The sequence below is a fragment of the Gouania willdenowi genome, chromosome 14 (genome assembly GCF_900634775.1).
Source record: "Gouania willdenowi chromosome 14, fGouWil2.1, whole genome shotgun sequence".
NCBI classification, from domain to species: Eukaryota; Metazoa; Chordata; class Actinopteri; order Blenniiformes; family Gobiesocidae; genus Gouania; species Gouania willdenowi.
The window spans coordinates 18,036,247-18,062,114 of NC_041057.1; the positions used below are offsets into that span (position 1 = coordinate 18,036,247).

At 36.7% G+C, this 25,868-nt stretch overlaps 3 protein-coding genes across 3 annotated transcripts in view; 1 reads left to right on the forward strand and 2 right to left on the reverse strand.

Annotated features, from left to right (window-relative positions):
* Positions 1-20,143, forward strand: LOC114475241 (uncharacterized). Its single transcript, XM_028465909.1, has 5 exons — positions 1-28; positions 17,143-17,301; positions 17,394-17,495; positions 17,781-17,972; positions 19,787-20,143. Exons 2-5 carry the CDS (start codon positions 17,143-17,145, stop codon positions 19,988-19,990), a joined length of 657 nt encoding a protein of 218 aa, XP_028321710.1. The 5' UTR covers positions 1-28; the 3' UTR covers positions 19,991-20,143.
* Positions 3,370-6,587, reverse strand: epd (ependymin). Its single transcript, XM_028465910.1, has 6 exons — positions 6,430-6,587; positions 6,270-6,301; positions 6,020-6,157; positions 5,736-5,922; positions 3,890-3,971; positions 3,370-3,801 (listed from the first exon to the last, which is right to left on the reverse strand). The coding sequence occupies exons 1-6, from the start codon at positions 6,506-6,508 to the stop codon at positions 3,675-3,677; spliced, it is 645 nt and encodes a 214-aa protein (XP_028321711.1). The 5' UTR covers positions 6,509-6,587; the 3' UTR covers positions 3,370-3,674.
* myo1ca (myosin Ic, paralog a) overlaps positions 19,553-25,868 on the reverse strand; it is a 14,989-nt gene continuing 8,673 nt past the window's right edge. Inside the window, exons 19-32 of the mRNA XM_028465907.1 lie at positions 25,145-25,262; positions 24,947-25,060; positions 24,771-24,847; positions 24,515-24,583; positions 23,437-23,521; positions 23,175-23,334; positions 22,984-23,067; positions 22,802-22,895; positions 22,665-22,720; positions 22,453-22,588; positions 21,208-21,278; positions 21,029-21,126; positions 20,841-20,940; positions 19,553-20,719 (exon numbers count right to left, since the gene is read on the reverse strand). Of these exons, the coding sequence (XP_028321708.1) occupies positions 20,693-20,719; positions 20,841-20,940; positions 21,029-21,126; positions 21,208-21,278; positions 22,453-22,588; positions 22,665-22,720; positions 22,802-22,895; positions 22,984-23,067; positions 23,175-23,334; positions 23,437-23,521; positions 24,515-24,583; positions 24,771-24,847; positions 24,947-25,060; positions 25,145-25,262 (1,289 nt within the window). The 3' untranslated portion in view covers positions 19,553-20,692. The remainder of the gene's footprint in view (positions 20,720-20,840; positions 20,941-21,028; positions 21,127-21,207; positions 21,279-22,452; positions 22,589-22,664; positions 22,721-22,801; positions 22,896-22,983; positions 23,068-23,174; positions 23,335-23,436; positions 23,522-24,514; positions 24,584-24,770; positions 24,848-24,946; positions 25,061-25,144; positions 25,263-25,868) is intronic.

Sequence of the window (25,868 nt, forward strand, 5' to 3'; positions counted from 1 at the left end):
GAATCTGCGACTACGTTCAGGAACACAGGTGATTATCAAAGAGCTTTTCTTTCTTAACAATGGCCGTGTTAGTGTTAGCCTTTGCCTAAGCCACTAGCTTGGACGATGATTGCATAAGTACAGCAGATAAAGGCAATACGTTGATTTTGATATGTTTGTTTAACATCATAGATGCTCTCAAGGCTGACTGTCTGTCCGTGGACAGACAGTCAGCCTTTGTATTTGTATTTTGACTGAGGACATACTGTGTGTGACTGAAGGGATGAGGTTGTATTTAAATAAACTTATGTTTGTGTGTCATCTTCATCATGCTGTTCAGCTTGTGTTGGTGCTGCTATTAATGATCAAGGACACATGACACCTTATTCACCCACATTTGTTTTATACCCACTGTTGCTGTTTGATTTGTTTCAATAAATTGTTTGATTTGAGGAAATCTCAATTGCATTATTCTATTTAAATGTCCCACTCCTTAGCTGAGTATTGCATGAACTTTACATTCCCATAAATATATATTCGAACCCTCCTTCATACACCTTTTTGTGGTGACATCATCATTCAGGACATTTGCCTCAGCAACGCTCTCTGCCATTTTAAGAGGGGTTTACATTTGCCTGACAACCGCTATTTACCGCGGACAACACAAAGGTTTTACTCAATGTTGTATGACTATTTCAGCAGATTAGAGCCAAAGGCAAAGCCCGATATGAAGGGAAGTTACATCTGGTTGGTTTGGAATCATGTCCATACCAAGCACCTCAATGTTCATTGAAAAACGACCTGACAACATGGCCAGATCTCCAATGGCCTGTTATTTACGAGTAGCTCATTAACAGCCCTGGTGTCTACACAATGGAGAAGATGAGGACTTACAAAAGCTTGGATGCATTTATTTTCTTTATGTGTTTTTGTGTCTATATAGGCCTGTGTCATCATGATAACTGGCTCGCTACGCGATGTGGCTATGCTAGGCTAGCGCCGTTAATAATATAATAATAATACAGCCTAAATTAAAACATAAATAGGTATATAAAGCACATTTGTTTATTTAATATGCTTGCAGTTCATATAAAAGTCAACATATTGCATATTTACGGTTAATTTTACGTTGCTTGTCTTCAAGTTAGACATACTAGCCATAAACATTTCAGTCATTACTGAATAAATTACAATTTCAATATAGGCTAATTCATAACCAATGTCATAAAATCAGTCAGGAAGAAATTAGATCCATAAAATACACAACCTACCATTACCGAAATGTCTACTGCGAACATACGATCACTTTGATTTTGGGCTCCACGTAGTTCCATCTACGTTTGTTCGCCTCAGTGCTTTAAGCCATAATTTCCGTTTCTGGCCTTTTTTTGTCGGTATTCTGTAAAAGTCTATCTTTTCCTTTCAGGCGTGGTTATGACAGTCGAACACTACGCAGGATTTGGGCATTATACAATAAAAATCAGCCAGACTGCAAAATCTCCACCGCGATGTCAGCGGTAAATAGCGGTTGTCAGGCAAATGTTTACCACTCTTAAAATGGCGGCACGCGTTGCTAAGTCAAGTGCGGACGTCACGCGAAAAGGTGTATAGACTCCTCCTCCACAAGCCTGTTTGAGTTCAGGGTTCACTCTCCATGTTCATCACACGTTAACTTAGCAGTGTGTGCATGTGTTTCCTACCGTCCTGTGGAAGAGTTCGTTTCACCTGCTTCATGGCCTGCATGGTGTAACGACCTGGAGAGAAAAATGAAGAGGGGAGACAGAACGACAGAAAATGTCTTAAGGGGGAAACCATTTTACGCTTCGCAAGGCGGACAACGTAGTCCAGTGTTAATACTGTAAGAAGGATCTAGAGTACCATAACAGTACTTTAGATCCTTCTTAACAGTAACTTCCATGATGCCGCACACATGAAAAGAAAACAAATTTAGCCGGTTTGAGTTAATAGTGATAATGCATAAGTAACTAGAGGGGAAATACGCTAAAATCTCACTTGTATAACTTCCCTCGTATTCTGTCCCGCGTGTGTGGTGCAAAGACACGTACGTACACACACACGTACACAAATTTTCCTTTGGTTGGTGATTTTTGTAGAGTGAATTGTATTTTTTATCAGGTATGGGCACTAACAGTCTTTAAAATAACACTTATTTAAAAGCTAAAGGTTCAGATGATTTGGTGGCTACTTGTGTTTATAATTGCAACACAGATACCACCTGTTGGTGAGTTTGTGTACTGCAGCCTTGAGCTGTCAGACATAGCATTACACCCTTTGCATAAGTTACAATAGGAAGAGTTGCTATGTTATCAGGTTCATAACAATTTCAGATGTTATAAAATCACATTGAAGAGTGGTTGTGTCACTGTGTGTGGATCATAATAATATTTTTTTCTAACCAATTACTTTCCATCTTCTATAAATGATTCACACAATCATGATGATCCCAGATCATTACTCAGATTACTTAGTATAAAAGGTAGTGTACCAACGCCTGTCCATTGCAGCATTACAGTAACACACACAGACAGAAATCATTGATATTTACAGAGCGCATGTACATTCTGCACAGAAAGACATGAGCACATCTTACACACCAAGGCCTTAAAATCCAAGAAAACCTCAGTTTATTAGAATATTTCCATTAATTAAAATATGCAAGGGAGGCCGGATCTATATTTAATTATACACTACATATCTATGTCTTAATTTGATAGATTCAGGAGTGAATTATCAAAATTCAGACCCATTACATTTTAGGATCACATTTAACTAAACTAGGGGTGTGAAAAAGAAAATCGATTTCACAATATATCAAGATTTTTTGGGTGCCAATTTTAAATAGATTTTTTTTTTTTTTAATTTTAAAATCGATACATTTTTTTCTGATTATTTAATCAATATTTTTGTGTATTTGTGCAATATTTCAGTGGTTACAATGCGTTCAATGTGTTGCAATGGTTACTTGATGCACTTGATTTTATGATGAGTGTGTGATGCCTATATTTATGTATGCACAATCAGTTTATTTTCATATAATCTGTTCAGATCATTGTTTAAACTGACACAATAGGAGGAATTATTTTTCCTTATTTTTGTGCATTGTCAGTAACTCAGGGTGATTTATCCCTTCAGGGAGTTTCATCTGTGATGTTAGTTTTTGAGTTTTAATATACCATAACTTGTTATTTTTATTTTTTTTTACTTATTTGTTCTTTATTTGTATTTTTTTTTTAAAGTCAAAATAAAATAAAAAATAAAAATCTAAATTGTACACAGTGTATGTACAATATATTAAAACAGGTGGGCAACAAGTTCAGTGTGTGAAGACTTATTGAAATACAACATTATTCAAGAGAAAGAATCTTCACATTTTTTTCAGTGTTGACATTTTATTCTTCCATAATCATGTTGTGCACGTTGACACCAACTTGAAAAGTATCAGTAATTTTGATTATTTCTATGATGCATACTTAATAATTTCCTTTCACTATAAGATGCACGTATTGCAATCCAATAAAAGCCATTTTTCATCAGCAAGTAAAATATATGATTGAATCAGATGTGATGAAGAGCAGAGTCATGATAAAACCCAAGTCATATAAAAAGCAGAGGATGAGTGTGTCGTCCATGCAGGCCCTTCTTGGATCCGGTTCCGTTGCACACTCAGGCTTCATCTATATGAACTCATTGAGGAAACTGTTTACTGTCCCCTCTGGTGTCTCTTCCAAAGGCTGACCCTGACAAAAGGAAGGCACAGCGAGAAGCTCCGGGTCCTTGATCTCATATTCAACATCGAAATTGCTGTGAAGAGAGTGATGGAGAACACATAATTAGGGTGCTTCTTTACAGCCTGTGGATGAACAATATTTCAGCTGAACTTGACACTAACCTGACAATAAATGATGATGGCTCTGTGAAGTACAAGGAGCTTATGGGCAAACAGCCCATGGTTGCCGACATGGAATAATGACCTAGAAATAAACAGAAAGCACATAACTTGCTATGGTTTTCACAGACATACATCCAGTACTGGTCATTTGTAAGCAGAGGTGAAAGTAATGAATTACAAGTACATACATTAGTGTAATTCAGTTGCTTATATGAGTACTTGTAGTTTTTTAAGGATATTTCTAAAGTAAATTTACTTGTACTTAAGTACGTTTTAAAGGGATTAATTACATTTCTACACCCAGCCATTACTAAGTAAATTATTATTTTTTTGTGATTTTTTAAAAATTTCCGTTCCATGGTCCACTTTACTGGAAGTCTCATACATAAGGCTGACATTACACTGTCTTTAATATGACAAGACACCTGTCATTAACATGAATAAGGAGTCATGAAGGCCGTCATTAAGTGTTGTTCGTTACCCTAACCCATAACCCCCAATCAGGGTTGGGGTCAATTCTAATTCTAATTGTGTAAGTGATAATTAATTATCATTATGATGTAATTATAATTGTAACTAATGAGTTCAGATAATTAACTTTGTAATTGTAATTGGCATGGAAATTCTATAAAAATGACAATTTAATTGAACACAAAACTGGGGAACCATATGTTACAGTTCAATGTCTTACATAGTTAATTATTATCAAAATTCCATATGAAGTTTTCCCACTACCTGTCAGTTCCTTTTTACCATAAAAAAAAAAAAAAATAGAGGCTCAGACGCCCACACCAAAAACAATATCACCAATATTTTTCATTGATTAGGAAGCCGAACAAGGTGAGATTGAGTAACTAATTAGACGATAGATAATATTTTTAATGTATTTTACAGCTGATTGAAAACAAACTGACCCGTTATCATTAGAGATGCTAACAAAAAGAGAAACACAAGAGGAAGGTTACATTTATGAGTTTATTTATTAAAGGCTCAGTAATCGTGATTAATTGTAAGCAAACTATAGTAATTGAGAACATAATTGTAAATGACTTTTAAAGGAAAATAATAATTGTAATTGGAAAAAAATGATGGTGAAAGTAATCATAATTGAATTGTAATTGAACATGGATAATTGAAGACGTAATTGTAATTTAAAAATGTAATTGACTCCAACCCTGCTCGCATTCCTGGTTAACACTAACCCCTGACCCTACTAGAGCCCTCCACCCAATCCAAAAAATGCCAACATAGCTCCAATGGTGTCATAATTAACACTTAGCCTTCACGCCACCTTATTCATGCTAATGACAGCGTAACATCAGCCTTATATATAAAACTTCAAATACAGTGTTACCCATAATCCACCTGTTCTTAGTCATGCCATTTCTGATCAACGCCCATTCATTTTCTTGGGTTGAGGTTGTGATTTCTACCCACTATGGCGTTAACCACATCAACACATTTGACATGGCACTGTTTTGGAGTTTATAAATACAGCTATACTTAAAGTCTGAGAATTATTTTTATTATTTTGAATTGAATTCATTGGTGTCATTTTTATTTAAAAAAACATTTGTACATTACAAACCTTTACATTTATACAAATGCATATGTGGAAAACAAATTAAGTTTAAGTTCATGAGATGTTTACAGTATGCAAGGGAACCGTGGCAAGATTTATTACTAAAAATATATGTGGGGTGAAACTAACTAGTCATTTTTACTTTGAGTATTATGTAATTGAGCTACTTTTTACTTGTACTTGAGCATTTTATGTATGACTTACTTGTACTTGAGGAGAATTTCAATCAAGTACTCTTTACACCTCTGTATTTAGCTCTCCTACCTTTCTTGTCCATCAGCGATCCTGACCAGACATTGATTTTGATTCCCTCGCCTTCGATGAATGGATTTCCACTGGTTATTGTAGAATGAAATTTGGCATCATCTGGGATATCCAAAGGATGCAAGCGGCACTGAAGTGCTTTTTTCTCACAAGTCTGGTTTTTGCTGTCAATTTCGTAGAAGATCCCCTGTGAAATATAGACTCAGAATTACACCCCTAAAGCGAGATTTTCTTGTGAAATCACAAACAAATTGAAATTGTGAAAGACGAGAAAAAAAATGTACCTCTTCAAAAAACATCAGCAGATCCACACTCAGTGTCGTGTTAAAGTTTAGGCTGTCATTTGATCTGAATCGCAGTTTCTTGCCCATTGAATCATAAGTGAATGCACCATATCCTCGGATTTCACCTTTCATGGTCATCTGGTTTGGTTTTGGAAGCATACATTCAGAGAGAAAGAGGAATGGTTTAATACTGAGCTTTAAAATGCTAGAAAAAGCAATTGATTTTGAAATTCAATGAAAAAAGTTTTACCACAATCATAGTTCCTGTCATATTGGGTGAATCTGTAAAAAACAAATATAAATGTAAAAAAAAAAGAGCTAAAATATAATGATTTATTCTTTGGACATAAATGAATATAAAATATCACAAATATATATATATATTTTAAATGTGAAAGGTTAATTCTTACGACAAGGATGAAGATGATGGTCTGCCTGGGATGTGGCAGTCAAGCTGATGAAGACGAAAAGCACGGCAGCCACATACATCTTGTTTTCCACAGAGAGGCCCAAGTTTATGCAGGAGAAAAGCTAATACAACACCATTAGGCTCGTCTGGTTTTATAGTGCTGGAGACTGGTACTGACAAACACTAGTTGCGTAAAAAAAGGCCCAGGATCAAAACTCCATCTGTGTTAAACCGGCTGTAAAAACAAACTGGACTCCAACTCAGCTGGTGGTAACCATTAAAAATTAGGTTGTCTTTTTTTTGTTTGTGCAGCTGTTCCTAAAAGTCATGAAAACACCAGCAATTGTGTTTGTGTGTTTTTAAAGAAGACGACAAAGATTATCTGAGGATAATGGCAAAATTTCAGATACAGGCTAACCTGTTTTAATTGTTATACCTTCTCTCTAAGCGCAGGATTTAAGAATGTGAAAGTGTAGGAAAATGTTAAGCGAGTAGATGACATGTTATTGCTTAACTATGGAGAATTGAAACATCATGGGATTGAAGCCCACTTCTGCATATCCCCCCCAAAAAAACAAGAAACAATAGTTTCATCCCTTAAGACTGTTAAAGGTTTCCAGTTTTCCTTAAAAAACATAAATGCTCCCTCTAATGCACAGTTTATGAGCTGATATAATCAAAAAGGCTAAATTATCCTTTCTAAGAAGATTCAGGATCACTTTAGATGGACGCACTTTAATAATTGGGTGTCAGCTTGCTTTATCACATTCGTCAGACAAGACAAAAAACTTTCGATGACAAAAGTATGTTAATAAAAAAGACAGAGAAATAAAGAAAACTGTCCCTAAAAAGTCCTCCAATTAAACATTAGATTAAAAACTATAACAGTGGATTATTTTTTTTTTCATTTAAAAGTGACAAAGGAAACGGGCTTGTAATCAGAGGGTCACTGGTTCGAATCCAACTTGGGTCGTCACTGTGGGATGTTGAGCAAGTCCCCCTAACCCTAGCTGGTCTTGTTGGATGTCACTTTGGATAAAAGGGTCTGATAAATGAAATTGTAATCTTAATTGGTAAAACTACAAATAGAACATAATAGCACAATACAAAAAAAGATAAGTAGAAAAATAAGACAATTTGTCTTGACTAGGGGTGTCCCCGGTCAGATATTGATATCTGATATCAAATTATTTCAGCCTGCATTTAAAATCTCTGATAAGCAGTCCATTCCAGACTCCTCTCTGGCAGCTGACATGTCATACTGACAGTAAATAAATAACTGAAGTCAACTTGAATCATTATTTTATGCTTTCAAAGTATAATTTTTATTATTGGATTTATCAGGGCTCTTCTAATTCATTTTTATTCATTATATTCATTTGTATAATATTCTTATGTTTAACATGAAAATGTACATAACCCATTGCTTAATAATAAATCTACTGTGGCTGACTATTGTTTCCAGTTTGAGGAATATCATTCTACTTTACAAAACAAGAATAAAAAATATGATTCTTGCTGATATCGTATCGGACTGATATCGGTATTGGCCAATACTCAGAGCTGCAATATTGTTATCGTATCGGAAGTGAAAAATTTGGATCGGGACACCCCTAACGTCATTGCTTGGGCTTATTGATCAGACAAATGGATTCAGGATTAATAAGGTTGTCTTTAGAGCTTGGTTCTGCATTGTTTTACCGTAGTTTACCAATGCCTCATGCTTTAGTTTGGTTTATGTCATGTGTCAAACTTAAGGCCCGAGGGCCAAATCCGGCCCTGTAGAGAATTTGAATCGGCCCGCCGAGAAAAGTACAAATGACAGAGAAAGCAATGATCACTGTGTGAACTACCAAACATTTCAGTTCTAGATTTCTTAGTCCCTCTATGTATTTTCCAGAGTGTATATCACATGACTGTAGTCACAATTATCTCTTCTCCTTGTTGTCGCTTCACATGTTTCTACTTCAAACGACCTTTATTTTTCAATCTTAGAAAAAATCCCCAATAATTCTGACATAAAATAAGTTGTACCGTGTACTTTGGCTTCCTCCAATGTTCATGATCAGGACTTTAAACTGGGAGACCTTAACACAAACTTCATGAATTCTTCAACGCCACTAGGGCCTCTGTCAGGAGCACTGTCAGGACCCATCTCCTGATGTTGATGCCAGGCTTAGTCAGGACTACCAGAGCTGGAGGATTTTACCTATGGTGCATGTTTTTGTGTGGTGGGGGAAACCCACCCACACACGTGGAGAAACATGCAAACTCCTCACAGAAAGGCCTGGGCTGGACTGAGATTTGAAACCACGGCCATCTTGCTGTGAAGTCTGCACAGCAAGAAGGTGCATTATTATTTAGACAACAAAAGACCAATAAGGAGTGGCATGATAATTTTCTGGAGTCTGATTTCTGCTTTGAATTATATTATTATTGTGGATCAATTACAGATAGGGAGAACAAACCTTCCATCACGCTGGAACTGATGACCTGGGCAGGGCGGCGCTGCTCTTTTTGCGTCATCACCCCCCCCCCCCCCTGCAATCCCCGCCACAGTCACGCCTCTTTGGAAACCACCCGGAGCCACTGCTGACATGTTTGTATGCAAATAATGCGGCCTTGCTCCTGAAGTCGGGTGCATGTTTGTACAAAAAACGAAAGTGTAAGATGCGGGTGGGGTAGCCGGATCCTATCCGAGTCCGCTCCATGTACGCTGTTTGTAAAGGGCTTCAGTGTATTGGGTTTGGGCCGGATTGTAACACAATTGAAAACATAATGATTGGATGATAGTCTAAAGGCAAATGTCATTGTCTTCTTGGTCAAAATATGATAGCTATATTCTTAATGACTTCCATCACAAGTCCAACATTGTTCTTGGATGTGTTAGTACATCAAAAATCATAAATATGTCCAAGTTTATATCTCAATAGTACATTTCTGTCCAAACAAATCAATAATAATTCATTGATAGTATAAAATTTACTGTTATATTATGTCTTTGTATGAACTTGCGGTGCGGCAAAGGCGGCGCGGCAAAGTCGGTGCAACAAAGGTGGTGCGGTGAGGGCTGTTTATCGCCGCTTGCGGCTATATTTGTCCACTGTCTTCTTTGAGACATGGTTGATTCTATATTTTTCTCTTTGCAATGTAGACATGTTCCTGTGAGAGAGAGTGTTGTGTTGCTACTTTTTGGGATCACATCTCATCCAACTAACATTCAACAACCAATACTTAATGGATTTCCATTTTGATGCTCTTATTAAAAGCTATGTTTTAAATGTAGCGTTTTCATAATTCATTCAATTGTTGTCAGTATCTTCTTGGTCTAGGAGTATGATTATCACTTTGGATGAGAGGACCAGGGTTCAAACCTTTGTAGCCCTGGGCTGAGAACCTCACATTGCACTGCACAGAAATGTGTCTCTGGCAGAAAGAAACACTGACATTTTAGTCCTTTACAAAACAAAAATATAGCTTTCCTTTTCTCCTTGTCTTTTAAGGCCCTTATATTCACCTAGACTTTAGGATCTGATTGGTAGGCATATCGGAATGTATATAGAAACATGATGACATCATGTATTGTCATTCATATGGGATCTCTCATTAGCATATAATAATCATTCTTCATATTTATCATGTATGAATACATAAGATATAGCGTGTCACATCCTGTATAGTACAAGTGGCAAACTCAAGTCCCTAGGGCCAAATCCAGCCCTTAAGAGCATTCAATGTGGCCTGCAGAAAAATAAAAACAGAAAACATTAATAATTAGTTAAAATTTAGTTTTAGATATCTCAGTCCACTCAAATGTACAAATTCAATGAAAATCGACCATAACATACAGTATAAACAGAAATTGACCATGTCTATTTTACATGACTGTACTCACCATTTGTCAAAAGAACTTAAAATTATTAATATTTGCAAATTCTCACAAGCAATGCAACAAAATTGCCATAAATGATAAACATTTGTCAAAAAATGAATAAATAAATAAAGAATCTTTTAATTGAAGTTCCTACAGGCACTGATATCTGTAATTTATTGTTAAATGTTGTCTGTGCCCTGTATACTATGTGTACGCTTAAGTACAAACTAGAGCACATTAATGTTGAAATTGTTCCTTTTTTCCGCTACATTTCTGTGGACCCTATGAGATCAAATGTCTCCATGTTTGGAGAGGTTTTATCTCATTTGGAAAAAAGTTTCAGCCACACTGACTGAAAAACCAAGAGTCACTGTTATGATGCATTCCCACAAGACAAAAAAACCGAAAGAAAAACAAATAGCAGAACTTACAAGGGTTCTTGAAAACTACCAATGAGTTGAAAAAAATTTTGAAAACAGTTTGTGTCACACAGGAAATTTACTATCCTGTCGGAAGGAATCTATGATGGAAGGAGGTAGTGAAAGTGAGGGAAGCCCTCTGCCCAACACTTCACCTCCTCGTGACCACATGGTGATGATTAAAGATGAGCCATTCTTCTCTTTTTTTCAAGAAAAGTGCACTTCCTCATCTAAGGGGCTTCCGATAGTTCCTTTACATTTAGTTAAACCTTCTTTCTCTCATCTTTAATATAATAATTGACAATGAATTGAAGTTTTCTTTTTTTTTTTTTTTTCCTGATTTGCTTCTCCCTATATATGCATAGTTGTAGTTCTTTGTTGGTGTATTTCCTATAACTCAGATCAGGCCTTCGTTTCCCACATTCCAATGACACTTAATCAACCAAACATGGTTTATCACTGTAGGAAATATTTGACTGCTTGGTCCAGCCTTGCTCTGTGCCAGGCATCGACAGTACTACCCTCACTGCACAGGTTGATTTATTCCCCCTTTTATTTCAAAGGTGTGCTGAGTGTTACTTCTACTGCCAAGTGTACCACCCACAAACATAACTCAGCCTTCTCTTCCGTTATACTTTTTAACATAGGGATCAAAACGTGAGAGCACCTGCAATATGGTGATATTTTGTTAGAAAGCTTCACGGAATTAAAAAGCGGTGAGTGTTTTCACATCCTCCGGCTTTACCAAAAGGGTTTCCCAGGGTCAAAAATTTAGCAGCGAACCAGTCTGCTGCACAGAAATGAGTCTGCTGCTTTAAATGAAGTATATTCAGATAATCGGGTAATGCAGATCATAGTATAGACTGGAAGAGCTTACATGTTTGTCGCCATGTGACCAAAATCTAGCATAATATTGTGAGAAGTGCTTCACTCTGTACCACTGTGTGTCAGTGATTAGCTCACAGCTGTGAGTGCCGCTCTGCAGGAACTCCCACTGTTCAGTGGGCAGGATTAAATACTGGAGACAATCTGAAATGTATTACTTAAAAGAAGGACACGCTGCCTCCTGTGGAATCCAGTTAACGGATGAAACTGACTGGTGCTGTATGCTTAGAAAGTCTTATTGGCTCTCAGTTTTTAACCGCTATTAACACTGAGGGCCAATATGCCTGAGAGAGAGGTTCACCCGCTCGAAAGCCTGACTCATTGGTTCAGTCAGTTATTCAGAATTTAATTCAAACCTCAGCCCGAGTCTGTTCCAATACGGAAACGTTGTTCACTTCCTGCATTATTCTCTTCCACAGAGCGTTTAAATGAGCTCCTTAAATTCCATTTTTCACACTCCAAAAAGCACATCTTTGTTTTTCTTCACCTCAAATGTGAGAAGGTTGATTTTCATTTCAGAAACTTTTATTTCTTTGCCATTGTTTGTTTGACCTCAGTGGGCGGGGCCTCCGAACCAAGAATATTTGAGGGCGTAACAATTTTTATTATCGGATTTATCAGGGTTCTTTCTTAGTCATCTAATTCATTATATTCATTTGTATAATATTCTTATGTTTAAGGTTAAAATGTACATAACCCATTGCTAAATAATAAATCTACTGTGGTTGACTATTGTTTCCAGCTTGAGGAATATCCTTCTACTTTACAAAACAAGTAAAAAAAATGATTCTTGCTGATATCGTATCAAATTGATATCGTATTGGCTAATACTCAGAGCTGCAATATTGGTATTGTATCGGAAGTGGAAAAGTTGGATCTGGACACCCCTATTCGTGACTTAACGTCATTGCTTGGACTTATTGATCAGACAAATGGATGCAGGATTAATAAGGGTTTTTCAGAGCTTGGTTCTGCATTGTTTTACCGTAGTTTACCAATGCCTCATGCTTTAGTTTAGTCAGTGGGCGGGGCCTCCGAACCAGGAATATTTGAGGGCGTAGCATGTTATTGACGATCCAATTCAGCCGCTGCATTTATCAACACCTAATCACTGGTGTGCTGGGGTTGGTCAGATATGAATGTTTCATAAGTCCCACGTTGGTCCTGTCGTACGACACAATTTGCACTCGGATTTGCACCCGTTTTCACGCAAGGTCGACAAATGAGGGCCATTGTGCCTACTGCGGTTAAGTTGAAGACAGCGTCATACTAATTAAAGGCTAAAGAATGTTTTTTTCATGAAAACAAACACATTTATGTATAATCTTGTCTTGACTCTACTACCTTCAGGGAGCTGGTGGAGACATCTGATCCAGCTACACCTCAAACATAAAGCCTTGAAGAAGGAATCTGGGAGTGACATCCTGTTGCACTAAAGACGTATGATTAAAACAGTTCATCTTTACTGGTCGTGGTAACAATCCACGACCCATTTCAAATGTTTAAGATGTGTTTAAATTATGGTCCGGTTTGATATATTCAATGTAAGGGTCAGCTCAGTTAATCACAAAATTAATTGTAGACTAAAATTATGTATTTCTTTTTTTGCCCCGAACACTTATTCTTCTTACTGGCAACAAACACTGATCTATAAAATGAAGATACAATTTTTTCTTTATGAAGGAGATTATTAAGGAAAATGCTATTTGCTCCAAGAGTACGAAGTAGCTTTATTGTTATTGGGAAGAATAGATTTGACCTTGCTACCCAAAACTTTGTACTTCCAAAATAAAAGCATTGAATCATTTTGAAATAGCAAAACTAAACAGAGTATAAGACAGTTAATATTTTGTAAGGTTTTTTTCTCTACCTTCTTCCCGATTCTTTTGATTGAACAGCTCAAGGACAGATGCCATGAGTTGCCATAGTTCTCAGTGTAATTTATTCTAAGTTATAGTCCAGTTAAGTACAGTTTTAGCAGGCATGCTTGTTCCTGCTTGTGTAAAATCTTAAAGGGGAGTACAGATGTCGTCAGGGCTGGGATTTGCCCCCTGAACGAGGAGTGATTGGCTGACTTTGTAAAAGCAGCGCAATAAAATCTAACAAAGGATCAAAGACAGAGCAATACAATCATCTAATGTGAGTGTATTATATACCTAAACATGTGAGGCCATCATTAGACAATCATGCTATACTTTAATGCCTCCTAAATATCTAAACATCATAATTCACACACAATTGAAAGAAATCAAAATAAATATTTTACAATATTAACACAATTGCAAACATAATACACAAGAAATGTATGTTATACATTGTGCAATGTATGTACAGTACTTGTACAATGACGCCTAAACTCAAGTTTTGAGAGTTATTTTTTTGTGTGTTTCAGCTCTAAAACTGATAAATATCATCACACAGTAAAATTGATCAACCTTCTTAAATGGTTATATTTACTCCACATTTTCTAAGAAATTTGGTTTCTACTGCTGTTATTTTGCAACTGTGAAGCCTCGTTGCCTTACATCAGTCACTGGTAGAGTAATAAAAATTGACTGATAAACACACTGTAAGATAAATTTTCAATGACAGTCATGAATATGTAATAAAGTTTAAATCTGAGACAGTTTGATTTGTGCTTTTTTCAGTTCAGCAGACACGCTGAGCTTTGAACAGTCATAACTACTTAAGGTAACATAGTAACCTATGCTCCTTATGTGGAGTACAGTACAGTGTTGAGAAACTCACAAGACTGCCAAACAAAGCAACATGAAGCCAAAGTGACACAGGTAGGCGGAAACCTTCTTTTGGTTGGTATAATGTTGGTCTTAGTCATTGACACTGAGTACTAGGCCATCAGATGCTTGGTATTTGATTCTAGCTGTTATATTAGTGTTAGGCTTGGCATTAAACATCGAAACTCCAATGGTTGGCTTTGGATAACGTTTCAATAATTAAAAGTGGGACCTTTTAAAGGATTTGTTTTACTCTGTAAAGAATGAAATTAATTAGGTATGCATTCAGTTAATCACATTTATTGGTGTACATATAAAAAATAGAAATATACAAACACAGCAGAATAACAGTCTTATGAATTTTTAAAATTATTTTTAAAGATAAAAATAGAAATGAAAACAATTGCCTGGCTGCTCTTTAAAGTTTGGACTCTGGCCCTTTCCCACAGTCTTTTAATGAGGCAGAAGGTGGGCGGGTGGGGGAGGGAGTTGCTTTGCACTAGTTAGGATTTAACCAGTGCATTTAAGCTCAGTTATTAAAGTTAGCAAATCTTCTGAACTTCTTTTGTTTGGTGCCAAAAAGTACTAACCCAGGCATATGAAGTCAGCTATACCTCTGAAGGTATGCTGTGGTATCTGGCAGAGAGACAATATATTATCAGATCGCTCAAATCCCGTAAGATGTGGAAAGACAAGCTTTCAAGGATTTGTGTTCCCTAAGCCAAATAACAATAATAATGTACCGTCTCATTACAGAGCCATAAAAGCATGCTGATGTGTTTTTAGCCACATTGATGCGAATGGCATGATAACAGGATACTAAACAGAACGTTGGTATCTGCCTTCTTCTGTAATTAATGCCATTTCCACCTCTTTAAGCTTTGCATTTTCTTTCTGTGGTCCAATTGCAATACTCGCATGACTAATGTTGGCACCCGTGGTTATTGACAGACATCACTTTAGTCTGCACTGACTTTCGTGTAGCGTCAGTAACTAAGTAACAATTAAACAGCTGTTCTTTGTTTGATCCGCTTTCATGAGATTGACTGGAACTGTTCTAAAACATTTCTCTCAAATAAAATGTCCCGAAAACTACATTAAAAAAAAAAAAAAAAGTTTAATAAATGTTCCTGTGTTGACATCACATGCAAATGTCCATGTGACAATTAGATAGTAGTACTTATATTTTAGCTACTCTGACAGTGACACAGATTGCTGTCAAAATAGAAATCACATGTTATTTTAATGGAGTTTTAAAATTCTGGCTGCTGTTTAAGATTAAAATCTTGATAGCTTGATGTAAAAAAAAAGCTATTTAGTGAAGATGTGATGGTAAGTACCGTACAAAACCAGACAACCACAGGTTTCATCCACAAAGGGAGAATCATGCTGCGTGAGTCCTACAGTAAATTCAAACAATAATGAAATAATGAAAGGCAGAAGGAAGAGTCTAGTGACGAAGGAGGGTAAAATGATCAAATGTTGTTGGCAAATACAGTTTTGCACTACTTCCTCTCGCACTGTTAACCACGGTGATACCTAGATACTGAAACAAGATTGAAAATCGAGAGAGAGAGAGAGAGAGAGAAAGAGAGGAAATAAAGGGGAAAAAACTACTGATTTGAGGAAAACTGAAAGCAACAATTGAGGCAATAAATACACACAACATCGCTCAACAAAGCATCAGTGTAGTGCATTTAAAGAGACATGGCAAACTCCTGCATGGTAAGTATATCTTTTATTGATATGAAGTTAATATGTTAGAAATATTTGCATGTTTGCATTTTATTCTGTATTGTGCAAATTTTCAGTGCAGATTACCAAAAACTGTATATTTCTATATGCTTTTTTTTTCAGATTTAATCAAAATAATAATGTTGCAAATGGAATATGTGTTTTTTTCAATGACCTTAAACTGTAGTCATTTTAATAAGCCATTAATATCTTGGATTGTTCCCTCACATTCTGGTATCTGGTGGCTGCTTCAAAATAAAAGCCTTTGGAGAATTACAATTTGCAGTTGCAATGACATCTTCAATGATCATGATCAATTACAATTTGATTATGATTACAGTGACTAGAATTTTTTTTTCCAATTACAGTTACTTTTTATCCTCAGAAAATTAATTACAATTACTCACCACTACTGAGCCTGAAATAAATAACCTAATAAAAGTTTGCCATCTTCTTGTGTTAGCATCTCTTATGATAATGAGTGTAAGAGCTGTAAAATACACTAAAAACAAATATCTAATTTTTTTCCTGTCTATTGGTTACCTTGTCAAGCTTCTTAATCAATGAAAATATATGCTTTAATATAGTTGGTGTGAGCGTCTGAGCCTCTTTTTGTATCAGTATACCCCAAGATTTTTTCAAATGGTGAAATGTTGGAAAACTTAATATTATGAAACATTTTAATAGTCCTGAGTTAAATTATAATCAACAATTATTATAGAATTTCATGGCAATTGCAAAGTCAATTATCTAAACACAATTACAATTTCATTACGATAGCAACAGATTTTTAAATATACATTTACAATAATTGACCCCAACCCTGACCCTGTCTCTAGAAATGTAAATTGAACTGATTTTTTTTAACATTTTAGTTTGATTTCTAACAACTTTGCACTCTCTGGATGACACTTTAAAAAAGTCCGACTGCCAACTAATAAAATACATTTTAGGCAAGTTTATTGTTGAAATTCATGGAGCATTTTCAAGATAGAACTTTTTCTTTGTCATTTCATACTCCTAAAATCTACCTTTGTCTGATCTCACCTTGTTCTAACTGTTAACAGATGAGTGCTTGGTGGCGAGCCCTCGTCGTCTGTTGTGGGCTGGTGAACTGCTTGGAGGCCTCTGACGCATCCTTTGCTCTCCTAAAGAACAAATACAACACCTCATTTAATCTCACAAGGTCCACGCGAACCGGTGTGAGGCACCTGGTGGCAAAATATGTACGTTTTTAACCATTACTGCTATTCTAAGTGCACATTCATTACGCGATCTGAATGATGCAAACTTTTTTACTGTGCATGTTGTCGTGTAGAAGGAGCAGGAGTTGGGAGATAAAGATTTTGAAGACAGAAGTCGACAGCTGAAGGACCTGCCTGTGCTTTCTACAGACTTCTGTGATTGGCTTAAGCTCACGGTTAGTATCTGACTGAGATATTTCATAATAACATAATAACATACCGTCTGGTTTGCATAATGCGACTAATGACACACACACACAAAAGGAAATCATACCAATATTTACTTTCTTTTCATGTTGGGGGAACTAAATAGACATGATGGGATTGTCTAAATGTCATGCTCTTGCAGAATGAGAAAATTCCCATGAAAGATCATCGTCTACGTAGAGGAGGGACGTTGTGCAACTTTTTTTGTTGCTTATGTAATTGTCTGCTTGTTTTGTGTTGTGTTGCGTGTCCAGGATATGGACAGACTGCAGTCTGTTTTGGGGGACATGCAAGCGTACTCAAATAAGTTGGAGTGGAAAAGAAAGCAGTTGGAGGAGGAGGAAAAGATGCAGTTGGAAGTGCCTGCAGGAAAAAGGTCTTTACCTCAGCGTATTTGGAACGTTCAGCTGGATTTAAGAGACTTGATGGGCCAAGTCATGAGTCAGGTACTCACACACTACTAAGTCATGACTGCCCATTTATTGGACTTTCATCGTCTTACACAGAATGTGCCTAATACAGTCGTTTGAAGTGCTTTTTTTCCTTCTTTTTTTAAAAAAAAATCTCCCTTTAGTATGTGTGACATGAAACATTTCACTTCCTTAACTGTGTGAAACCATAACCATAGCCACACAACCATTTCTCATAACCACTCAACAGTGACCAAACTATCAGGATCACAATGACAAAGCAAACACAGATAAATACTAATAATAATATTTGATTTGTTTGTTGTTTTCAATGACTGTGCCAAATGATTTGCCTTAGCAGTCTTTTGTTATTCTACATTAAACCACTAAATATTAACTTTATTCATTTTGTTTGACTGGGAAGTTTCTCACACACACACACACGAATAGGTTTTGATTTATTCTGCAGTAATATCTAAAGTGGTTTAAATGTTAAGCTTCCATACTCTGCTAAGAAAGCATTTTTGAAAAGATAAAAACATAACTTTGCCTTTCAAACTCAAGCAAAAACAATTGGCTCACATTTTTTTAAGTATTAAGTATTTATTTTTTGTAATATTTACTGAACTCTTTAACAATGAATGCTTACCTGTTATGCCTTCTTGCTTTAACTCACCTGAATGTGTTAAGTAGGCTTTCGGGCTAATTGATTAGACATTGATTAGAGTCAGGTGTGCTGGAGCAGGATGATATTTAAAGGAATAGTAAACTCTAGGCTCAGGCTACGTCCAAATAGTCCCTCCTATCTCCTTTCCTATCCACTGTTCCTTCACCCCCGGAAGTGTTTAAGTGGTGGCCATGATAAAAAAAAGCGTTCGAGTTTTCTTGAAGCTGAGGAAAATAGGCTCAATGCTTCCTTTATAACCTCCTTTAGCCTAGGAAACACTAATGCATCCTTTACCAAAGGAGACAAGATAATGCTGACCCACAATTCCTTGCGGCGACAACATTTAAAGGGACATACACACCCGTAAATTACCGGTGCAATAATATGCTTTGAGCAACTTTAAATAATCTAAAACTCATATTTTATATGTAAACCATATAATCAGATTGTAGCTGATTATAACAGAGCACTCTGTCGTTCTATAAAAAGGGATCGGAGACACACATTATGTTTTATTCAACATAATTCATATTTCTGAGTGGAAGGTGAGTGATAGCAACAATTCTGTGACATTTTTTATTTTTATTTTTTAAGTTTATTCACTTTTGTTCTTTGTAGCCTCTTTTCCTTTTATTTTCATTCAAACCTTGTGATTTTTTTAGATTACATCAGGGGAAAGTGTTATAAATGCACTTTTAGTAATACATTTTCGGTCACTATAACCTTCGTGATCATCAGATTATTACGTCACCTAGGGGAAGTGCGTCTGATTGTCAAAACAAACGTGATCGCCTTCCCCTAACACCTTACCTAAACTCCGTGACGTCATCCCCGGAGTTATGGAAAAGTGGATAGGAAAGGAGATAGGAGGGACTATTAGGACAAGGCAGATGAACACATAGTTTCAAACTGACACAGTATGTAATAAAAAAAACATATTAAAACAGTGTATATTTGGAATGTGAACATTTATGTTTATTTGCTTCCTAACAAATTTGTATTTGCTCTCAAGCATCAAAGTAGTGACAAATGTGAAAATCAATTAGTTTACCATTAAAACAAAACAAAACAAAAACAAGGTACATTGAATGGAATTGTCACAATAGGTTTTTCGGATCTTTTTCTGCAGAAACTGACACCAAAACTAGTGTAGTGTGTGTTATATTGCTGTTTCCTCTTTCAGATCAGTTACTTGAAGAACTCTGGAGTTAAACCAACTTCTGCCACCACAAGGAGACCATTGAATCCAGAAAGTGGCTCCATAACACTGTGGGACAGCCGGGTGCAGGGTTACATCATTCTGAGGGATCTGGACCTTTACCTAACCAAAATGGCCAGAGACTTTCTGCTGTTGGGTTCAAAAACACCTTTGTGTGAATGTGTATAATAAACAACACAGACAATGTAAAGGGAGAAAAAAAATGCTGAGCCCACACGTACAGGGCCTATGAATTATTGCCATGACTGCTTTTGTCAGTTTTAGTGGTGTTGTCAAAATTTTACAGTTCAAGATCATTTTTACAGCAAGTTTTGTCTTTGGTTTATATTTTATTTATTTATTTTTTTTGTTTACTGCTTTTACTGGTCTATGGCTTGGTTTGTTTTGGATATTTCCCAATTCTTCTGTCCTGCTTCTTACTGTAAGTTAGAAATGAGACTTTTCTCATTTTCTTTTGACGTCTACTGGGATTTTTAACCATTTATTTGCTATTTATTGATGTGTTAATTATGATAATATTTATTTATTTTTAGTAGTTTGTTTCTAATGCAATAAAACAACAGGATTTCACACGAGATATTTCATGTCATTTAAATGTAAAAAGAAAATAATAAAAAAATAAAGAGATGAAGCAGATTGAGCAGCAGTGACTTCATGTTATCATTATTTGCAAAACTTGTAGAGTGATGGCTGCAGCAATATTTAAGCCATAGTTGTTGCAAATATTTTCAGAATAAAGGCATCTTCTTTTTTTTTTTTTTTTTTTTCTTTTTTAAAGCTTGTGCACACCGTGGTATCATCCTGTCTGAGTGGCAGTCCACCGGTCTCAGTAATCACACAACCTTTCTCTGGTGGCCGCTTTCTGTTTCTTCATGTGGTGTTGATCCGAGGGGCCGTCTGAAGAGGAGAATTAGATTGGACAGAGTCAGCTGACGGAAATATTTTTGGTACCAAAACATCCCCTCCATCCCTGTGGGCCGGCTCCCCACGGCAAAGCGCAAAACATCTGCTGACTCACCACGAGCAGATGTCCTCGTTTGCCTTTGGCCACCTTCAGCTCAGACCCTCTGACAAAATCAATGATCCCTTCTTTGCCTCGAGCCACAGAGAAGCGAATGCTGCACAGGAAAATAAATACAGACATAATGAGAGAGCGTGTGTGGTCAGAGGGTAAAACCTGATAGAAAGAAACGTAAAGAATGCGACCTGCCCGGGCAGACGTTGACATAGTTGATCTTGCAGGCCATCATGGATATCTTGGTCACCACTTCTATGACATGGAAACTATGCAGAACTGCATCACCCTGAGGCAAACACAGCTGGATTTAAACCGGACCCCTGGTGCTACACATGGATACTGTTATGAATGTTGCGTTTCACTCCACCTTCTGTTTGTTATCTGAAGTAGGCATGTGCAGAACAAACATCCCGTCACTGAGAGAGCTCACAGAGATGCCTGTATCCAGAGAAAGCATGATATTTTAAATTGTTCACAGTTTAAAAACAAATTTACTCACTGAAACATAAATGAATCACATATTTTGTGTTTAAAATGCAACGAAACATAATAATGTCAACAGTGGATAGACAGTACCAGAAATCAATACACTTTAGAGCAGTGGTTCTCAAACATTTTTGGCTCAACCGCCGCATTTCTCTTACTTTTAAATCTAAATACCTCCTCAATACCTTCTGATTACAATATTTTGATCAGAATTCTGTGAAAAAGCTGCATGATGATGGAATAAACGAGTGACGACACACATTTTAAAGAATCTCATTTTGTAAATAAGTGGAATGAAACAGTATTTAGTTATTCCTGAATAGATTTATTTCTTAAATTTTTATCATTTATGGTGTGGAACCAAGACTGATCCTTGTATTTTCAGTTTATGTTCTAATCGAGATCATTTGTATCATCATTTTGTGTTTTCTGTCATTTTGTGTATTATATTGTTGTTTATTCTTTTTATTATTCAGCATATTTTTCTCTCATTTTGTGTGTTTTTGTTGTTTTTTTTGTGTGTTCTTTGTATAATTTAAATTATTCTCTCAGTGTGTGTGTTTTTGGTGTCATTTGGTTGTTTCTTTTGCCGTTTTGTATGTTTCTCTGTTATTTTTGTGCATTTTTTTCTCTCATTAAGTGTTTTTTTGTCGTTTTTTTGTGAGTTGCTGGTAATATTTAGTTTGAGAATCATTTTAAAATTAAATAAAATAAACATTATAAAACAAAATATATTTAATCTTTTCATTTGTTAATCTCTCCCCCTCTCCCCCTCTCTCTCTCTCTCTCTTTCAAGTACTCCCTAGTGCCATTGCGTATCCCTAGGGGTACACATACCCCCATTTAAGAAACACTACCTACTTAAAAGGCATGCCAGGGAAAACCCAAAAAACCCACAAGGGGCTTGAAGAAGAGGGTTCAGGTTATAACATTTATACTTTAAAGAGAAAAAATAAATAATAATAAAATAAAAATAATGTTGAAGTTGTATATGATGTCACATTTTAAAAAAAACACACAATTCCTGTCTTTTTATCACATGAGCAAGGCTGGATGTGACTTTTGCGCTTATAAAAATGTCATAAATTCTATGAAAACACATATTGTGAATTAGGCTGGTGTTCACCTCTCAGAGCTGCATAATCAATCCGCTGTTTGATCTTATTTCGGTCCACAATGACGGCAAACGTGTTGGTCAGGAGCAGCTGACGAGTGTGAGGCTTAAAACCCCTCCTGTCGTACTTTACAACAGGAACTCCGTACTGAGAAGCACAAGGAAATGCATTACGTTGCACTGATTGTGGGTTTTGCAGCTTATGCTTCACGTCTGTTACTTACCTGGACTTTGTCGCTGCCAAGAGACTGGATCACTTTAAGACTGATTTGCTCACGTTCTGTTTGAAACAATAAAACTCCTCTGTGTGAATGTTACATCTTTTCTTTCCTCTATTGGATACTAAGTTGTGAGAATTTACCGAGCCTGGTGTCCAAAAACAGCCGTCCAACAGTTAAAGGGTAGCTGTCTTTCTGATCCTTGAAGATCTCACTGGCCACAACCTTCTGCATCATCTGCAAAACAAAGTCCATTTAAAACTTGAATTATAACACCCATGCATGCTCAGCTACAGTAACTACTTTTGTTTTCCGTAGTGTCTACCTGTTTCTTCCATTCAGGCTGGACCCTGTTGCAGTACTTATTGACCATGTTCTGCATGTTCAGCCTTTGTAGTTGGTCCGAGGCCTGTAGGGATAATGGGATTGCCAAGGCACAATGTTCATATGAAGAAGAACCACTCATGCAATTAATATTTCATCAAAAAAATCTATCATATTCAGCTGAGGTGATACCTCAGCAAGTAAAGCTGGAGGTGTTGGCCAGCTTTTGTCCAGAACGTTCTTGGGCAGGTTTTGACGCACGTTCTTCAGAAAGGAGTACCGTATATGATGGAGGTAATAGTCATTCTCTGGCCCGTATTCTTCATGGCGGTAAATGAAGCCCTTTATGAGCCTAAAACAAAGAGCGAAACAAGGTTTAAGTGAACTGCTCACACATACAGTAATGCTATGGCAGCAAATAGGTCAAAAACAAAAGAAAGTGTAAGTAAAGCACCTGCGTATTAAATCAGCGGCCTGCCGACGCCTTTTAGCTCGCCTGCGCCCTTTCATTCCTCGCCACGCTGACTGGATCACTATCACTGGAAATATACAGACATATGTTTAGACCTGTACTGTGATCAGGGTTCCTACAGCTTCAGTCAAATTAAATTCACGACTTTTTAATGCCATTTCAAATTCAATTTAAGACCAACTTCACAGTAAAAACAACTGGGGGAAAAACGCCACATAAATTACATAGAGTTAGGGTCAATTTATTCCAGTGTCTTGTGCAGACGTGCAACTGGCAGCCCCCAAAGCAAACACAAAAATACATATAATGAAATCTATGAAACAACAAAATTACAAAAACTAAAAACCATTAAGAAAAATCTTTGTTGGACACGCGATTTTCTTTAAATTTACAATTCTCCTTGTTGTTGAAAGTTGCTACAAGCACAGAGTCACGCTGCCACCATGTCACTGTTTTGAGGTTGTCGTGAGTGCGCAATCATGTTACCGTAAATTATATATATATATATGCATATATATCAAAAACAATGTTATTTTAAAACGTTAGACTATAAATACAATCATAAAATCATACTTATTATGTATTAAAATTTAAGACTTTTGAAACAGTGATTTAAGACATCTTAATGACAATTAAGGCCTTATTCTTAGATTCATGAATTGAATGCCTTTTAAGACTTTTTAAGGATCCGCAGGAACCCTGAGTTTACATGTACCATTATGAAGAAAGTTTAAAATGGACCAAAAATAATAAAAATGTAACCCCCTCAAAAAATCAACTTAGGTGAAAATTATGTTGGACAAATGCAAAAATGTATCGTTTTTAGGTTCAGTTAGAGTGTGAAGTTTGCATGTTCTCACTATTCTATGGTTTTTCTTTTGATTTTCTTCCTTCCTGGGTTCATTGGGGTTTATACATTTTACATAGAAATGACATTAGTCCATCTTGTAACATCAGCACCTGAGTCAGTTTGGGATAATATGCAAGTTGAGATGGATGAATGGATGGGTGGTAGGATGCACTGCTGTATGAGTGAGTCACCAGCAGGTGGTGCTCTGACCTGCGTGTCTGATGCGCTGGTACTTCGATCTTTCTGTGTAACCTCTCCATGATTTTTGCAGGATCAATGCTGGAATCAAAAAAGATCAAACCAATAGAGTATGGATCAACATTTTTTCAATAAATAAAAATCAGAGACCTAATCAAAGTTTAGGATTCTTAACAATCTACATGTGTGTTGTCAAGGATGGCAGCATGTTGTGTATAAACTGCATATTGTGAGAGATGGGAGGATGTGTTTGTTCCCTGTCACTCACCAATCTCAGGCTTTTTCGCTTCCAGAGCGTCTTCAGTGGTGAAAAGCGTCTTTGGGAAACGAATGAAGATTTTTGATCTGCATAATATATAAGGAGACCAAAAAAGTAACTTAGAGCTCTTAACAAACAACAATCATTGTTCAACATTTAATACAAACTTAAGACAAACAGGTTACCTTCCCAGTTTGTACTCCTCTGGTGTGTAACCCAAGTGCTCGACCAGCGTTGAAACGCCATCACTGAGACATCCATTCCAATTTGGCCACGTCTCTGGACATAGAGGCTTATACCTGAAGGCATTAGACATAGAGCATCAACAGAACAGAGGAATGGCTATGGAGTGTACAGAGTGTACAGGACTATAAATCCTTCACCTCTGAAGGAAAGCTTCAAAGCGTCGACGATAGGCAAAGCCAGCTCTCCTGACCCTCAGATTTTCCATCAGGCCCAGGTACTTCACTTGGTGTCTGACAAGAACCTCATCAAACTTTCCTATTGGAAAATATTAAAAGCATTGAGTGTAATCCTCTGAGCAATAAAGACCATTTAGATCCAGCAAGACATTTCTTTGAGCTCTTTATAGGCTCCCCTTAAAGGTGCAGTCTGCAACTGTTAAAAAAAATAGTTTTTGTCATATTTGCTAAAGCTGTCACTATGTAAGGACAGCTTTACATCAAACTAGTGTTTGTGTGAAAAAAACAGGCTCATTGAGCCCCCCTGCTGCTCCTGCAGCCTTTGGCAGATTGCCAGAATGCACCGCGACTGAGCCAAAAGAACCAATCAGAGCCAGGTTTGTGTTTGATGGGCTGTCTGACAGCTGTTGCTCACAGGCCCCGCCCCTTTCCCGGGGCTGTAGCGCCGTCTTTTTTTTACAGTGTATGGTCTGGAGGAGTAGAAGATGGAATTAGCAACTTTTCTGCTTGAAAGGTAAATACTGCTGCTTGATTTACATTATATTTTTTTTTGTAATTATTACACGAGAACTCTGTGGTGCATGTGTTGTTCATGTGCGCGCAGCAGCCTCCGTGTGGGCTGCTGTAAGTGACACTGTGTTGCTGCTGTTGTTGCTGAGGTGTGTGCACGTTGAGAGAGAGAAGC

Bases quoted from the DNA above. Each gene is read 5' to 3' on its own strand.
- LOC114475241 (XM_028465909.1), top strand. From the start codon at position 17,143: ATGAGTGCTTGGTGGCGAGCCCTCGTCGTCTGTTGTGGGCTGGTGAAC. The intron at 17,496-17,780 runs GTTAGTATCTGA...TTGCGTGTCCAG, and splicing joins GTGATTGGCTTAAGCTCACG to GATATGGACAGACTGCAGTC. The intron at 17,973-19,786 runs GTACTCACACAC...TTCCTCTTTCAG, and splicing joins TGGGCCAAGTCATGAGTCAG to ATCAGTTACTTGAAGAACTC.
- epd (XM_028465910.1), bottom strand. From the start codon at position 6,508: ATGTATGTGGCTGCCGTGCTTTTCGTCTTCATCAGCTTGACTGCCACA. The intron at 6,158-6,269 runs GTAAAACTTTTT...AAACCAAACCAG, and splicing joins TGACAGGAACTATGATTGTG to ATGACCATGAAAGGTGAAAT. The intron at 3,972-5,735 runs GTAGGAGAGCTA...GTTTATTTCTAG, and splicing joins ATCGCTGATGGACAAGAAAG to GTCATTATTCCATGTCGGCA.